Source organism: Engraulis encrasicolus, chromosome 14 (assembly GCF_034702125.1).
Source record: "Engraulis encrasicolus isolate BLACKSEA-1 chromosome 14, IST_EnEncr_1.0, whole genome shotgun sequence".
Lineage (NCBI taxonomy): Eukaryota > Metazoa > Chordata > Actinopteri > Clupeiformes > Engraulidae > Engraulis > Engraulis encrasicolus.
The window spans coordinates 33541431-33558784 of NC_085870.1; the positions used below are offsets into that span (position 1 = coordinate 33541431).

General features: G+C 42.0%; 1 protein-coding gene across 3 annotated transcripts; it reads right to left on the minus strand.

Annotated features, from left to right (window-relative positions):
* Nucleotides 1-356: 356 nt before the first annotated feature.
* LOC134462447 (green-sensitive opsin-1-like) lies at nucleotides 357-8749 on the minus strand. Of its 3 annotated transcripts, none has more exons than XM_063215483.1 (6): nucleotides 8368-8740; nucleotides 7904-8072; nucleotides 7343-7508; nucleotides 6840-7079; nucleotides 6317-6394; nucleotides 357-904 (listed from the first exon to the last, which is right to left on the minus strand). In XM_063215483.1, exons 1-6 carry the CDS (start codon nucleotides 8738-8740, stop codon nucleotides 830-832), a joined length of 1101 nt encoding a protein of 366 aa, XP_063071553.1. In that variant the 3' UTR covers nucleotides 357-829. The 3 variants fall into 3 exon arrangements, with proteins under 3 accessions (XP_063071553.1, XP_063071555.1, XP_063071554.1); XM_063215484.1 differs by lacking the exon at nucleotides 357-904 and adding an exon at nucleotide 6650 and having other exon boundaries at nucleotides 6345-6394; XM_063215485.1 differs by lacking the exon at nucleotides 357-904 and having other exon boundaries at nucleotides 6293-6394; nucleotides 8368-8749.
* Nucleotides 8750-17354: the final 8605 nt, after the last annotated feature.

Here is a 17354-nt window from a genome sequence, read left to right on the forward strand (position 1 = left end):
GACACACATGAAGCAGAAGCACTTTGAACTAGGGGAAAAGCCACATAACTTACTTTCCAGGCAATTAAAGCAAATGCAATCATCAAGGGCTATTTATCAAATTAAAAGCAGCTCAGGCCATACACTAACCCACCCTAAGATGATAAACGACAGATTCAGGGAATTCTACTCAGAAGTATATAAATCGCAAGGCAACATAGATAAAGAAAAAATGAAAGCATTTTTTGCCAGAATACAGTTGCCACAACTCAGTGAAGAGGTGATTGAAGTACTAGATGCAGACCTTACCCTAACTGAACTTAACTCTGCCATCTCATCATTTGCAACTAATAAAGCCCCAAGGCCAGATGGCTTTAGTATGGACTTTTTTAAGAAGTTTAAACCAGATTTGACGCCTTTACTAATGCGCATGTTTAACCACTCTAAGGAAACTGCTGTGCTTCCACCCACGTTATACAATGCTAGTATAGCAGTTATCCCAAAGCCTGGACGTGATCCCCTATTGGCTTCCTCATACCGTCCAATCTCACTGCTGCCTGCAGAAACCAAGATACTGGGTAAGATTCTTGCAGATAGACTGAAAAAGTTTATTTGTGATATTGTGCATTCTGATCAGACTGGCTTTATGCCAGGGAGGCAACTACACTTTAATCTGCGCCGCCTCTTCAATATTATGTACAGTAAACACACCACAGAGGCAGCCATCATCTCATTGGATGCGCAGCGTGCGTTTGATCAAATGGGCTGGCCTTACATGCAAGAGGCTTTGGAACAATTTGGGTTTGGAACTGCGTTCAGGCAATGGATAGAGATAATCTACGCTCAACCATCAGCTTCTGTTATAACCAACCAGACGGCCTCTATTCCATTCCCTATACACAGGGGAACCCGACAGGGATGCCCCCTGTCACCATTTCTTTTTGCCATTCTCATAGAACCACTAGCTATCAGTATTAGACATGATGCCAACATAGCCCCAATAGTTGTCAATGGAACCAAACACCACCTTTCCCTATATGCAGATGACATGCTTTTATATGTCTCTATGCCACAAATGTCAATCCACTCCTACAATTAATAGAGGGTTTTGGGTCTTTCTCTGGATTTACTATAAACCTTGATAAGAGTGAACTGATGCCAATCTCAGATAAATACAATGAAGAGTTTTTTGAAAGTATTCCCCTCAAAAAAGCCTATACTAGTTTTATTTACCTGGGTATTACTGTTACGAAAAACCCAAATGATCTAATGAAAACCAACTGGCAGAAGCGAATCGATAAACTTAAACAAAACATAGATTTCTGGAAATCTCTCCCTATCTCTTTAGTTGGGAGGGTAAATGCAATTAAAATGGTTGTGTTGCCTCAATTCCTTTTCTTTTTCCAAGGTATACCATTTTATATTCCTCAATCATATTTCAAGCAGCTTGATTCAATAATAACACCCTTTATATGGAGCTATAAAACAGTACGCATAGCAAAAAAGCATCTGTGCAAACCCAAACGTGAAGGAGGCTTTGGGCTTCCCTTTTTCAAACTTTATCACTGGGCCGCTACACTCTCTACTATTGCTTGGTGGAAAAGCGGGCCTCAAGACAGCATAGAAGGTTGCCCAGCTTGGTTGACACTAGAGCGTGCTTTATGCAATGGCACCTCACTCCTTGCCCTGCTGAACAGCCCTACCAAATGCAACAAAACATTATTCACCGGGAGTTCCATCATTGCTGACACCTTGAAAATATGGAGTCACATTAAACGATACATAAAAGCACCCAGCACTTATTTAGACAGCCCAATATGCAATAACCATGCATTCGCCCCTGGCAAAACGGATGCAGTATTTGCAACATGGCTTGAGAAGGGAATAAGTGACTTGAACTCATTGTATATAGATGGCATTTTTGCCTCTTTTGCTCAGCTTCAAAGCTTGTATAACATTCCAGCGTCTAATCTCTTTAGATACTTTCAAATACGTGAATTCACAAAGAAACACATTCCCAGTTTCCACATCAAACCCTGCCATGAAACCCTAAACATGATAAACAGATTCAACCCCCTTGATAAAGGGGCAGTCTCATATTTCTATCACTCCCTACTAGAGATGACTCCCAAGGATTCCTCTGCCCATAGACAAGCATGGGCTACTGAGTTAAATGAAGAGATAGGAGAAGTGTTTTGGGAACAATGCTTAGAAAATATAAATGATTGCTCAGTTAATGTTAGACATAACCTGATACAATTCAAGACATTGCATCGTTTGTATTATTGTAAAACCAAAATTCACAAGTTTGACCCATCAACATCACCACTTTGTAACAGATGTAAAATTACTGATGGGACACTTGCCCATACTCTCTGGTCTTGCATTAAGTTGTCATCTTACTGGTATGATATTTTTCAATGCTTTTCTAAAGCCTTCAAGAAGACATTTAAACCAGACCCACTGGTTGCCATCTTGGGAGGGACAGGGGCTCTTCTTTTGGCTAATACATTTGAGGCTCAAGCTGTGTCTTTAGGAATGGTTGTGGCAAAGAAAATGATCTTGCAGATGTGGAAAAGTGACTTTGCACCAAGCTACGAAATGTGGCTAAGGGAAATGGGGAATGTGTTGAGCCTGGAGAAGATCAGGTATCACAACATGGACAAAATGAAGTACTATCACAAGATTTGGGATCCTCTATTGTCCTACATAAGAGGAGAAGACTGACTCCTGTATTGCAAGACCCGAATGCCTCCTATGCACTGTATTGTAATACCATTTCAAAGACTCTGATAAATGTTTGTCAATATGTGCTTTGTTCTGTGTATAGCAAAAAATAAAATATATATATATAATAAAATAAAAAGAAAGGTTGCCATTTTGTACAACACATTAATCCCAATTAAGGGGGTATTTGGCGATAGCAGGTCATCCAAGCGCTTTGCGCAGGTAGATGCTATGGGGGTTAAGAGGGGGTCTGCCATGGCTGCTTCGCAGTGACCTCTCAGTTTGACGGACCACGGCAGAACTAGAGCTGTGCTCTCAACCCTGTGTTGTCTGACTCCAGATCATGCGTGGCATCTCGGAATGGTTTCAAAAACGTTACCAATGAAGCCAGTGTGTTTTTGTTGATGCGCCTTATCTTGTCATATTGGTTTTTATCCAGCAGAATAGTTGTCATCGTGCTGTTGCGAGACAGACTCCAGCATGTCAACGGTGGAATTCCACTGGGTCTCCAGGCCCGGTGGTGTTTGCAGTGCTTGAAGTAGCAGACCAGACACAGAGAGCTTTGCACATCTAGAACTAATAACAGCAAACTTGAAGATGATTTAAAGGCTTAAATAACGAGTAACGACCGTTACAGCAGTGCAGTAACTGTAATTACGTTACTGAAATTTTAAGAGTAATGCGTTATGTTCCAAAAGTAATTAAATTACGTAACGACGTTACTTAGTAACGCGTTACCCCCAACACTGGTGTTTGTCCTTTCATGATGGGACATGTATGTCGCTTCAGGCCAGATGTTCCCGACTTGTGCGCATCATAACCCAGCACCTTGCATGAATCACAGCAGGCAAACTTTTGTTCGTTTTCCATCGCCATCAACAACCACTAAAAATATTCTCCATACGTCCGACTTACCCTTAGAGGGTTTTTTGGTTTGAAAAGTACCATTTTTGACAAGAGCACTGAGTGTCTCAGGAGTAAGGGCGCTCCTTTCCTCTGCCATGACTGTTGTGTGTCTCCCAATAACGATGCTTAGGCTTAAAGGGACACTGTCCCATTTTTGGAAATAAGCTTATTTTACACCTCCCCTTGAGTTAAATAATAGGGTCTTACCGTTCTCCTGTACTTGCAACCGTTCCCTGGCTATGGCAGTGCGAATTTTACCTCCATGCTAGCAGTTAACATTGAGTCCTATGAGACCAGTTAGCCGCCAGCTGGTCTCATAGTACTCAATGTTAACTGCTAGCTCGGAGGAAGAAACACCGCTAGCAAAGTTAACTATCGGTCACGTCAGGATTGTTTTGACTAGCAGCTGATGAACGTGATTTTGTTAGGCTACTGAAGATATAAACGGCAAACGCTAATGTTACACATTGCTGTGGTAGCTTTGAAGAAGTCTACAGCCATCACGTTGTGTGATTTTTGTTTTCGTCAAGCAAGTTTGAGTCAGGGCTCAAGGATATGTGAGTTAGCTTACCATGGTGCTGGTTACAATGCCTATCGATACCCATGTGAGAATGAGAGTCCATAACAGCTTAAGCTGTGATGCATGACAGTTCAGGAAATAAATACTTGCATTCACAATACTATGAACAGATGTTTTTTTTTTATTTATTAGGCAGTCCCTCCAGGATTTTGCACTGGGATTTTCTGATTTTTGCGGTCAAAATGCATTTTCTCATTTTTTGCAAAGATTTTGCGCCCCTTTCTGGGTTTTTTTGGTAACTGAAAACCACAATCAGTCTAAGCAGGCTTAAGACTGAAGAGAGAGAGATTCAGAAACACACTTCCTTTAAATTTTCTGTAGAAATCCCAACACAAATTACATTTACAAAAGTTACATTTGGCCATGGGGGTAATTCAGGTGGAAATATCCCGGATTTTTCACATTATCAAAAAACACAGTCGGTCCAGCTATTTATAGGCTACCCACGTCCCTGTCCGACGAGCCACACCCCCTCTTGAAGAGAGAGACGAGGGTCTTGCTTATCAAGCTACCTGCCAGAAGACGGTATGCCAGATACCACCAAGAATTGAAGTTCCTTGAAAATACGAGCTATCAACCTCGAGCTCCGTAGCGCTTGTGCGCCCACTCTTTTCCTCAGAAAGTTCATGCAACGCATAACACAGCCTCGGAACAGTGAATCATGCGATTAACCATCACAACATGTAGGCCTACCAGCACGAAGTTTTGCACGAACAGGCAACTTGTGCGACAAAACAACAAGAATTGCGCTCATTTCATAGTTTTGTTTTCATTGCATTGTTTATCCACGCTGCAAAACGTGTGCTGAGGGATTTTAGACAGGATCTGTCTTTGCATGCGCGCTGTTGTGAAAAGCAGAGTGGAACGCACCGTCCGATCTGTCTCTGTCATCCCGTTGACTGTCAAAATTTGGCCTTTAGAAAATTTCCCGGATTTTGGCTTAAAATATGGGAATTTTCCCGGATTTTGGGAGCTCAAAGTTGACAGGTATGCATGTTGGATGCCAGCTGCCTATAAACTCCACAGAATGTTGAAGGGGACAAAGGGGAAAATTTGCGGGGAAAATGCGGCTTTACAGGAATTACGTGGCATCGTGAAATTATGCGGAATATCATTGAATTTGCATGAATCCACGCTATCGCTGAATCGCGAAAAACTGGAGGGACTGATTAGGAGTGAGTAACTGCTGCGATTTGCAGTCACTGCATAAATCACGTTGATATCTCAGCATTGAAAGTTTATCTGTCCAACCTAACAACTGTAACTAAAGAGGGTGGGGCTTAGCCAAAGGCGAATTCTTTAGATAGTCTTTGATGAGTGCTGAGAATCAATGTCCATGCTCAACATCCATGCAATTTGGACCAGCTAAACAATTTGTAATGGGGAAATTGGCCAAAATCAATTTTGTAGGACATGTGCCAACCTAGTAAACAACTAATCAAAGAGCATGGCGTTGGGGTTTATAAATGGCACCGTATTGACTAGGGGGGCAATAATTTTGTCCTTGCTATTTTTGCTCTTTTTTGTTTAAACTCATTGAAACATTTTAAAAATCCAAAGTCAACGTGTTGGGCACTATCACCGGCACTGAGGGGGGCTAATAAAATTGTCCTCAACTGTACTTAGGCCCACATGAAATTATCACACATCAATCACCAGATCAAAGCATGTATTTCTCTTTATTCTATTCTTTTTTTTTTTTTTTTTAATTGCAATCATTTAACTAACATTGTTTTTGTTTACAAAATATATACAGAAAGAAATGTGGTAAAACAATTGTCTGTGAACAAAAAAAGTTTAACCAAAACATCCATATAGGACACGACAGTTGTGATGGCAGAAATGATAGTACATTCTGTTATGTGTATAAATGAAACATCCAATTGAATTCCCAAAGTGGCCAATCAAAAAATAACAAAAATCATGTCTTGCCCTTTTGTTTTACATTGTTTCTTTGATCACTTTTTAATGATAATGGGTCACAGTCTTCTTGTGCATTTTTAACAAAAGAGGTTTGTTCAGAGTATTTCAAAAATCGATTGAGCAAAACCAAGGTTTTTTTCTTTTACCAAATATAAAGCAGACTGTAAGTGAATATGTTTATGCAGGAGCCACTGAGGACACTTCTGTTTTGCTCTGTGAGACTGAAGTCTCATCCTCTGGGGTAATGCCATAGACTGTCTGCATCATGCACCCACGGAACTAAAGGAGAGAGGGATAAAACAGACAGAAACAGAAAAGGGGAAGAATGAGAATAGCTTAAAGAGTTAAAAACACAGAGAAAATATATACAAAGTGTTCAAAAATGAGTTAAGACACAAAAGACAAAAAGACAATGTAAAAAATAGTGGCAGTCAAGAGCACGTTACTTCATGAAGCTTAAAAAGATTAACTCTTCCTTTGTTCTAATGTAAAATGAGTCAGTAGTATTGTTTGTCAAAATGTCAAGTCAAGTGCACTTCGTCTATGTAACAGGGTTAGCACAGAGGTTTGAAATTGCTCTTGACCAGTCTCCAATGTGCAGTTTAACTAAAACATATAAATTAGACATTGACAATAATTTCTCTCACTCACACACATCCACACACAGACAAAATGTACTGTATGCTTTGTCAATAAAATCAATCAGCAGTTTAAATCGCCTTACCTGTTTGTTCATTCCTATATAAACAACAGGGTTGAACACGGCTGAGGTCTTGGAGAAAAAGGCAGGAAGAGCCATTGTCAGTGCATTGAAAGTTGCTCCTTTGTTGTAGAAAATCCACATAGCAAAGCTGGCATAGGGGGTCCATGCCACCAGGAAGCCGCCCACCATCAGGACACACATGCGTGTCACCTCCTTCTCGGCCTTCTGGGTGGAGGCTGAGTCCTGCTGCTGAGCTGCGGCCTAAGGTAAGATTAACACTTGAGTGAGTACCATATGAGATTCAGAGGGGAGCCTTATATGCGTAACTTAACTACAACAAATGTCACTGTAATGATGCATTTACTAGACAGTAAATGTAATTAATTTTGTTTTTCAAGTTCTGTCCTTTTCAGAATGTCTGCATGGCCATGTCTGTATTACTTCCATTTCCAGTGGTCAGATATGCCATGATCTTAAATAAGAATTGTCTTATGAATCTTGAGTCGAAGCAAAATGAGTCATACCGCTTTCACTGTGAGAACAAGGCATCCATAGGTGAAGAAAATTATGACAACAGGGACAAGGAAATGGAAGGTCATCATGTAGATGACATAGGACTCGTTGTCATAGGCAGGGTTCAGAGTGTAATAGTCAGGCCCACAGGAGCACTGCATTCCCTCAGGCATGTACCTGTTTGAGGTGTAATGATAAATAACAATCATCATGAAATAAAAAAACAAGAACATTAACATGAAAAACATCCATCAAGGTATCCTCTAGTTATACAGAATAAAGTACTTTTGAGCTTTTAATGAGAATGAAATAAGCACAAGAAATCCAATAATGGGAATTAGTGTGGCATTGTGTAGTGTAGTGTGGTGCTAAAAAATTGCCCCCTCTTGGAAAAAAGTGCTCGGTGAAACATAGCATCAGGTTTGTTGACGTTCAATTTAAACCATTTAACTTGTTGATATGTGGTAAGTACTCTGAGGGCCCAAAAGTCTCAGCTATGGATCAGTGGTCGGATAGGTTGCACAGTAAATGAAACCCACGCTTTGATTTTGTGTTCACGCCCCTCTCCTCACCTTGACCAGCCGAACAGTGGGGGAGCAGCACAAGACAATGCAGCAATCCATGTGAAAAGTACTCCCGTGCCAGCAGCGGCATTGCCAAATTTGATGTTGCCCATGGGCTTGCAGACAACCATGTACCTCTCAACGGCCAGAACGACCAGTGACCACAGAGCAACTTCACCTGCAGAGAGTGTGACAGCCTTGTATCAGTGAAAGTTCACAGTGACAAAAGTTTACATTACTGCCATGCACATTGCCGAACATCAACAAGTGAGTGTAAAGCAAGTGCAAACCAGTAGCTGCATTTGAATAATTTTCTCATTGATGAAATGAAACATTTTTTACACTGTAGAAAGCAATTACACACACATTTAGCCAGCAATTCTATTTAGAACTTAAAGCCCACACTGCATTGCTATTCTCCCACTTGGCTAAACAGTATTCTCTTTGTGTGCTGTCTGTAGTCCGGGTCTCACCTCCCAGAGTAGCAGAGAAACCCTCGATGGCACAGCCCATTGGTCCAAAAACGAAGTAGCCATTAAGAGCCGTGATAAAAGTGACAGTAAATCCACATAAGCACATCATGGTTCCAGCTACAGCCAAGTTGACCAGAATATAGTTGAGGGGTTGTCTCAGCTTCTTGTGCTTGGCTGTGACCACCAGCGTGAGCACGTTGATGGGCAGACCCGTGCAGATCAGGAAAAACATGTATAGAGCCATAAGCCTGTAAATCCATACATTGACAAGGTAGTACTGCGGGTACTCATAAGGACTCCTGACCACCCCTGTCGCATTGGACATGGGGATGTAAAAGTTCTCTCCTTCTGTGCCTTTGTTCATGACGTTCATGGTCTGAAAGAACAGCAAATGAGTGGCGTGCCTTTCACTCCTGTGATGCAGTGACCGGCAGGAAACCTCTACTCTCTCTGTGAAGGGGCACAGTGCATTTGGTTATATATTCTCTTAAGCTGTGATGTCAGAGAGGAGGGGGTTTAGGTTGCTCATCATTTAGTAGAACAATTAGTCTAACAATGGATTATCCACCAGTCCAGTGCCAGGGGGCAGGCCTAATGGGTCAATGGTCATTAGGGTGGGTGGCAAGTCCAGAACTTTGACCTTTGCTGTGCGGGGGGTGGAACCAGGCCTAATGGGTGAGTGGTAAGCCTACCTCTGTCCCTCTGTCACAGGAAATTTCTGCACGCATACCTGTCTATAATATGGCCTATTGCATTTTTTTTTTTTAAATGGACGAGGATTGTACTGGCACTAGCACTTTTTAACACTTAAAGCTATGACAATACGTGCATGATAATTATATATTGATATAATATGCTATTGACTAAAGGCTGGCTATTCTTCCCTTCTTCCCATTGCTATATTAATCCACATTAACAAAGTAATGCAGAGGATCAAGCTTGCATTGTGCCATTAAAACCAGGAAATTATTGGTAAGGTAATCTGGGGTGCGTTTCTCGAAAGCGTAGTTGCTAACCAGTTAGCAACTTGGGTAGTTGCCAATGGGAAATTGCATTGCAAACAATAAAGTGGCTAACATAGTTAGCATATATGGTTTTTGAGAAATGTACCCCTGGTCAAAGACAATGTTGAATAAAATTATTGAAACTTTTTTTTATTATTGAGATTTTTTGGATTTGGGTGTGTAGTCACGGGAGAATTTAGTGGAACAATTAGTCTTACAATGGATTGTCCACCAGTTCCAGGGACCAGGCCTAATGGGTCAATGGTCATTGGCGGGAGGGGTTTAGAGTTGGACTAAGTCCAGAGCTTTGCTGTGGGGGTGTGGCACCAGGCCTAATGGGTCAGTGGTAAGCCAACCTCTGTCCTTCTGTCACAGGAAATTGCTGTACACATAATGAAGTATCAGAAAAAAGGACAACTTGACTGCATGACAAATACCAGACATAAATGCTTAATGGCAAGCAACATTGTGGTGTCATGTAACACTGTAGATATATACATCTTGTATGTACCTAAATTGCTTTTAACATCCTTTTTAGCTTCTTTTATTATTTTTGCTACATCTTTTTGTTGTCAGTGTTGCAACTGTACACTGCATCTAGATGTCTTTGTTTATTATCCAAAATACCTTGTTACCCTTATTATTTTATGCTGCGTCTTTTACGATGTGTTGAACAATGCTATCAGTGTTGCAACTGCACACTGCGCCTTTATGCCTTTGTTTACTTTTTGCCACTTTTTAATGCACCTTATTATTTGCTACATCTTCTTCTTCACTTTGTATTGGACAATACACTGTGCCTTACCCTGTTCTTGCTTAAACGTTCTCTCTGTAAGTCGCTTTGGTCAAAGGCGTCTGCTAAATGTAATGTAATGTAATGTAATGTTATATACAATACCATACAATACAACCTGTTTTATGTACGTATACAGTCACTATGTTTATGTAGGCCTATACATGGTTTGTTTAACCTTTTTTTTTATCTCTAGACATCATTACCATATTACGGTCAAACAATGAATGTACAAGCGTTAAATTATTTTTCTTTTATTATGTGTTCTCAATGCTCTCAAAATGTGCAACGCTCTGCCATTGGAACGCTGTAACAGTCATTGAAAAAACGTAACTACCATAGTACTATGTCATGTTATACAGAGCCTTGAAGTAATACCGTACAACTTAGGGGATCACCATTCTAACAAAAGATGTATAGCAGGTGTTAAGATGTTAAGCAGATGAAACACTTTTTGCAAGGTATTACATGTTGCCACAAAAACATAAACACTTTTCACATGTTCTCTGACACTGTAGGCTACTGCATGCGCCAATGGATTCTGCAGAATTTGTTCATGTACCTAAATTTTCTCAGAGTTCATGCCTTGACTACACTTTACTTTAATGCTCCTGATACAATAATTAGATCAGTGGCGTGCACAGACATGGGGGGTCCTTTAGCACTATACCTCATCCCTACCTGTGCATGCCTATGAATTAGATACGTGCACTACCATGGGTTAGGTTTAGGACTACAGTAAGATTTTACACAACACCAGTATGGAGTACCAGCATTTCCCAATTTCAGTCATAGCAGAACTGTTTAAAGCCTACCTGTCTATAATACTGCATTTCAATTTTTTTGTAAAAGGGACGTAATGCACATTTATGAGCAAAGTACCCGGATGGCCGTTCATGCGTATGCCAGCAGCAAAAAAAGCATGCTAAATGCCTAAACCCTGTTTGGGAAAAGTTTGCCCTCAGCCTATAAAAACCTGAATATCTCAGCCTCCAAAGCACATAAAAACATGAAATGAGATGCATTTAAAAGCTAAGACCCTCTACTTTTATTAGAATGTGTTCATTAAGCTCTAACATACCCTACATTACAAATCCCATATTCAAAATGACTCACTGGAAACAGATTCATGGCTATGTCTCTATATTACAGATTTAAGCTAATGTTCCAGTATTTCCATCACATTCCTGTCATACCTACAAGACAAAGGAAAATGACACAAAGTGGTATACAGTAGTATTAGGCCGGGAGCCACGTATACCCCTCAGGATGTTTTTTGCTTACTTTTTTTCACTATGATTTCCTGTTAGTCTATACCCTGGGCCATAACGAGTTGATAGGGTCCACTCCCAACTCTGCCCCGTTTGGTCTCAGGGCCCAAAAAAACGAAATTATATACTTCTAAATATTAAGGTACTGCAGCTGCAAAAATTGTCCTAGAACCCTGTAAATCGTCACGGGTCATCCTGTCACATAGGGGACTTTTCTTCTGTCAAATATCATCTTCAACATACAAGTTAATGCCAAGCCCTGACACACATGCACACACACACACACACACACAAAAGTGATTGTCCTGTATGGTTTTATTGGAGAATGCCTCCGTGCAGTACAGTAAAAGAAAAAATCCTAGTGCAGAGTGTAGATTCCTAGTGCAGAAAAGTTTTTCCTGATGGTTGGGGGAGGACATCGGTTACACCCAGGTGTAGGATAGGAGTCCAGGTAGAAGCACAGAGGCATAAAGATAATAATAATAATACTTTCGTTTTATATAGTGCCTTTCAAAACACCCAAGGTCGCTTCACGAGGTATTGTGTAGGAAGTGTGAGTGTGTGCGCGCATCAGGGCTTGAGTGTGTGTGTGAGTGCATGTAATGAATGTGCTTGTGGAACTAGCAGCCATAAGCCTCCAGGAAGAGATGTGTCTTAAGGTGTTGCTTAAACATGGTCAGTGAGGGGGTATTCTGGATGTGGTCGGGCAGATTGTTCCAAAGAATAGGAGCAGCTACATCGAAGGCTCTGTCACTGGTGGCCTTGAGCCTGGTACGAGGGACGACCAGCTGGCCCTTGGAAGAGGACTGCAGGGATCTTGAGGGGTCATAGGGATGGAGGAGGTCAATGAGGTAGTGGGGTGTCAGACCATGGAGGGACTTTAAGGTTAGGAGGACTTTATAGGTAATGCGTTACTTGATGTGAAGTTGCTTGAGTATGGGGGCGATGTGCTGCCAGGGTCTAGTGCCTGTGAGGATCCTGGCAGCAGAGTTCTGGAGATAAAGACAAGATCCTGGCAGCAGAGTTCTGGACATAAAGATAAAATGTGCAGGTTGGTTTATGCGGTCCAGTCACCTATGATGATCTCTGTGAGTCCGTCTGTGTGGTGTTGAATATTTGGATGGCCCTGGGGACAAAGGACCTCCGTAGCCTGTCTGTCCTGCAGGAGATGGTGCGAAACCTGATTGAGTAGCCTGCATCCGGGTCAGAGAGTTGCAACAGTGAGACACCTCTGGAAACACTGGCCAGTGAAAGACTGTGTGGTCCGATGACCCTCTCTGTGCCTCGGTTTGATTGACGAGACCTTTGTGATGAAGTGTGTAGCGTTTTTGAAGTTGTTTATAGCGGGGAAACATCAGAAAATAATAGGCTTATAATTGGCCCCGCCGTGATGCATTGGCTGCGTTTTTCACCAAAAAGCTTAAAATTTGCTAACTCCATAACGGCGTGGCATTGCCCGGAATGGCTCATCATTAGATACATTATGTGGCATGGGAAAGCGATGGTGAAACTTTCATTTTACGCCGGAACTATCCTTTAAAGGCCCTAAGCGACTAGAAATGTTGTGGCTTCCATATATTGATGTAAAAGTGCCCCATGAAGTAATGAGGCACAACAAAGTTACTCCACATTACCATTTGACCATTCGTTTTTCTATGCTAGTGTAGCAGTGAAGATAATGCCTATACATTTACTTTTATTTTGTTATTTTCATGTCATAAAATGGTGAACTTTCATTTTATGTTGGTGTTTATTTCCCCAAAATCCTTTCTCTGTATTTAGTTTTGAACATGCTGGTATTGGGAAATTTGCTCATTTTTTGTGTTATAGCACCCTCTAGTGGCATGCGCGACCTGTCTTTTGTTTTGCACGTTCTTCTCTGTTCAGTCTGCGCTGAGCTGAGCAGGGGAAGGCTGGTCCGATGACGACGTGAATGCGGTGCCTAACCCTTTTGTGCTCTTTTTGTTGTTTAAAAAGAAAATAAAAGAATACAGCTGAGGAACAGAACGGCATCAGTGGTCCTTTCTCCCCCCCTTTGGCACCGGAACACAACGCAGTGTAGTCGGGACAGTAGAGCGTTCCGGCTACAGTGGTGCCGTGACCCGGATGGTTTCGCTTCAGATCATCGCCAGAGTGATCGCCGGTGGTTGCTGCAGAACACCCTGAAGACGCTGATGTTGTTCCAAGTACTCGTATGAATGCAAACATAATGTGGTTCATGATTATTTAGTTTCAATTTATTCTTCCCTTTTTGTTTTGAGTGTTTGAATACATAACACTGACTAAGAAGTACAACACTTAACATTTTACACTTAATACTGATTATTTACATTGCTGAAGACTATTTAACATGGCTGAGGGAAATGACATTATTTTTTATTTGTAGCTTATTCGGCAGGGACAATGCAGTGCACATTGTTACAAACATGACATGGCGGAGCCATGACACAACTTGCAGATGTGAATACATGGAAGGTTTATAGCTAGATAGCTAATTTGCAACCTCAGTCCCTGATCAGGCTACCTACTCTAATAATACATATAAATCATCTAAAATTACAATTGTACAATACAGTATACAAGACAATAATAAGCCAACATGCTCCCTATAATATAAAAGCCTTGTGCATTAAGAAAAAAACAAGATGATGATGGTGACCTATATATGCTGTGTGTGCATGTGTGTGTGTTAACTATTGTGTGTTATGATTACATTTTTGGTTTTCCTTCAGCCAGTGTTTCAGTTGTCTGTTAAATGTTTTAAACTCTGTTTGGATTTTTATTACAGTTGGTAAACTGTTCCACATTTGAGTTCCAATAACTGAGAAACTAGACTGACCAAAAGAAGTTTTGCGCACCTCTGCAATGCAGTTACCATTCACTGCTCCTCTGGTGGCCGCTCTTCTTGAGCTTATTTTTGTTACAAATGGACACAGTACAACAGGAGCAATATTGTTTGCACATTTAAAAATGAGTTTAAGAAAAGAGAACTTCATAAAATTCTCAAAGCTTAAGAGGTTATATTTCTTTACTATGAGGCAGTGGTGCCACGTTATTGGTTTCTGGTCCAGTATCTTTAATGCCTGTTTATATAATGATAAAATAGGTTTGATTGATGTCTGGGAGGCTTGGCTCCATACAGTAATACAGTAAGATAGGTGGGACAGTATCATGGCATGAAAGAACAGTAAGGCTGCCTTGACAGGTATGTGATGCCTTATCATTCTAAAACAGTTCAAGTTTGTTCGAAGTGTTGTGGTAAGTTTCTTAATGTGTTTATTAAACTTAAGCTGAGAGTCTAAGATTATTCCTAAAAATTTAAATTCTTCAACTTCGTCTATTGTGTCCTGGTCAATTTTGATAGAGCAGGAGGCTTTACCTCTTATGGAAAAACACATAGACACTGTCTTTTTGATGTTCAGAGTGAGATGGTTGTCCTTAAGCCAACGGGATACATCTTCCATCTCCTTAGTCAAAATGTCTGCTGCTGCGCTTGGTGTTTTGGCTGATGCATAAATTACAGTATCGTCAGCATACATTTGGCAGTTGGATGCCCGGCAGCATGTGGGCAGATCATTTATGTACAGACTGAAGAGCAGAGGCCCCAAAATTGAGCCCTGCGGGATGCCCAGATTTGCGGCTAATGGTTGTGACAGATCTGCGTTTATCCTAACCCTCTGCTCCCTTTGCTCCAAATATGATGCAAACCAGCTTATGGCAGGATTTGAGATATTAAAAGTGCAGAGTTTGTTTAGAAGTATGTTGTGGTTGACCGTATCAAAGGCCTTTTTAAGGTCTATGAATACGGCCCCCACAACATTACCTCTGTCCAGGCTACTCTTGAGACACATGGATGTGCCTTTTAACTATGATGATGGTGGTAATGCAGTAGTGGGTGTAGGCAGGGGTAAGCTATTTGGGAACGTGGAACCGACTCCAGTTAGGGGTGTTCATGAAATAGGAAACCCTGTATCATCCTCTACATACCTGGTTACTGACTGTCATTCACACGCATGCACACTGATGAGCCCTCTAGTCCAGGTGTGGACACCACTGACATAGGCCATCTCATTACACAGTTGGCCCAACAAATAGGTGAGAACATCGCAAGTCAATTAAATAAATCCACTCAGAGTCAACAAAGCCAGCCCACTCCCAGTCTTAACACACCCAGTCTGAACATGGGCCAGGGACAGTCTGACTTAAACATGACTGGAGTCAAGTTAGTGATGAAGACAGATGTCCGGGAGCCACCATACTTCAGAGGTGATGGGACTGATTAGCACACAGTGCATGAGTGGGAAGAAATGATGGATGTCTACCTGAAAAAGAGGGGTGTCCCACCACAAGAGTACTCCCAAGAAATCCTGTCCGGACTGATGGGAAAGGCCAGAGACATTGTTAAAGTTACACTGCGTAGTGTTCCATCCTTAAAGCCTGCAGAGAATCCTAAACTTGTCTTTGATGTACTCAAGCAGCATTTCAGTGAAGTAACTTACTCCTCAATGTCTCTAGCAGATTTTTATAACACACTTCCCCTGAATGGTGAAAGCCCAATGGACTACTGGATCCGCCTGAACAAAGCTGTGGACGTCGCGGATGAGTGTCTGAGGAGACAGGGGCGAAACATTGAAGACCCCTCCCATGAAGTCACAATGATGCTGGTGAAACACTGTCATGACCCCGCCCTTGCAAGTGTCCTGAAGTGTAAGACAGCTGAGAAGTGGACAGCAAACGAGATTCAGGAGCACCTTGTCGAACACCAGAGGGAGGCTCGCACAAAGTCCCAGACCAGGTCAGTTCGACCAAAGCACATTGGCACTCATGTACAGACATCCACGACCGAAGCAGTCGCTGTAGACAATGCCTGTGCGCCTGCTCCTCTCCAAACTACAGTGGGACAGCCATCCCCATCTCCGACCGAGAGTGTTTACGTTCAGTCTCTCATCAGCCTGTTGGATCGTGTGCTGGAGCAGAAGGCTCAAATCGCATTTATTAAATCGGACTTAAAAACATCATGTACACGTAGCCAATATCTCTTACAATCAATATCACTTACCCCATCAACAGATCTCTGCTGTGAGTTCTTGAATTATTTTGATGACAAAATCAATACCATTTACAGTCAACTACAGTCTCTCTCCTCTCCCACTGTAGATGACAGCCCATCTCTTCAGTCACCTCCTCAACTACACTTCAACTGTCTCCATGGCAACGTGGACGCGATGGCGGCGCACATAGTTGCTGCGGCTAAATGCATTCCTTGCCAGTTTACTTTTTGTATGTTTTGTGTGTAATTTTCGTTTTATTTTGTTTTGTATGATGTATACACTCAGTGCGGGATATAAATACAGTCGAAATGATATTCTCAACCTCGGCATTAATTGCTATGAGCGGAGCGTCTGTTCGGACTTTCTGCGTTGTCACAACATTCCTCCCGAAATCGCGAGGTGCCGTGGCGCACCATGGATTACCATCCCAGCGGCCAGACGGAAGAGGCAGCGACGAGAGAGAAAGCAGAAGCGGGGCTGCAGAGCGGGTGTGTCAGTAAGGCTACAGAGACAACCCCACAAGCCAACGCTCCCCAGTGTATTCCTCACCAACGCCAGGTCTCTCGTTAACAAAATCGACGAACTGCGCCTTGAGGTTGCGGTGGAAAAAAACATCAAGGATAGCTGCGTTTTGCTGATTACTGAAACCTGGCTCCACCCACTCATCACAGATGCGGCTATACAATTGGAGGGATATACAACTCATCGACATGATAGGACGAGTGACTCCGGTAAGAGCAGAGGAGGGGGACTGTGCGCGTACATCAATAACAGCTGGTGCACAAACACAGCATTAATAGACTGCCACTGTTCCCCGGACTTGGAATACTTGACAATTAAATGTCGGCCCATCTACCTCCCCAGAGAG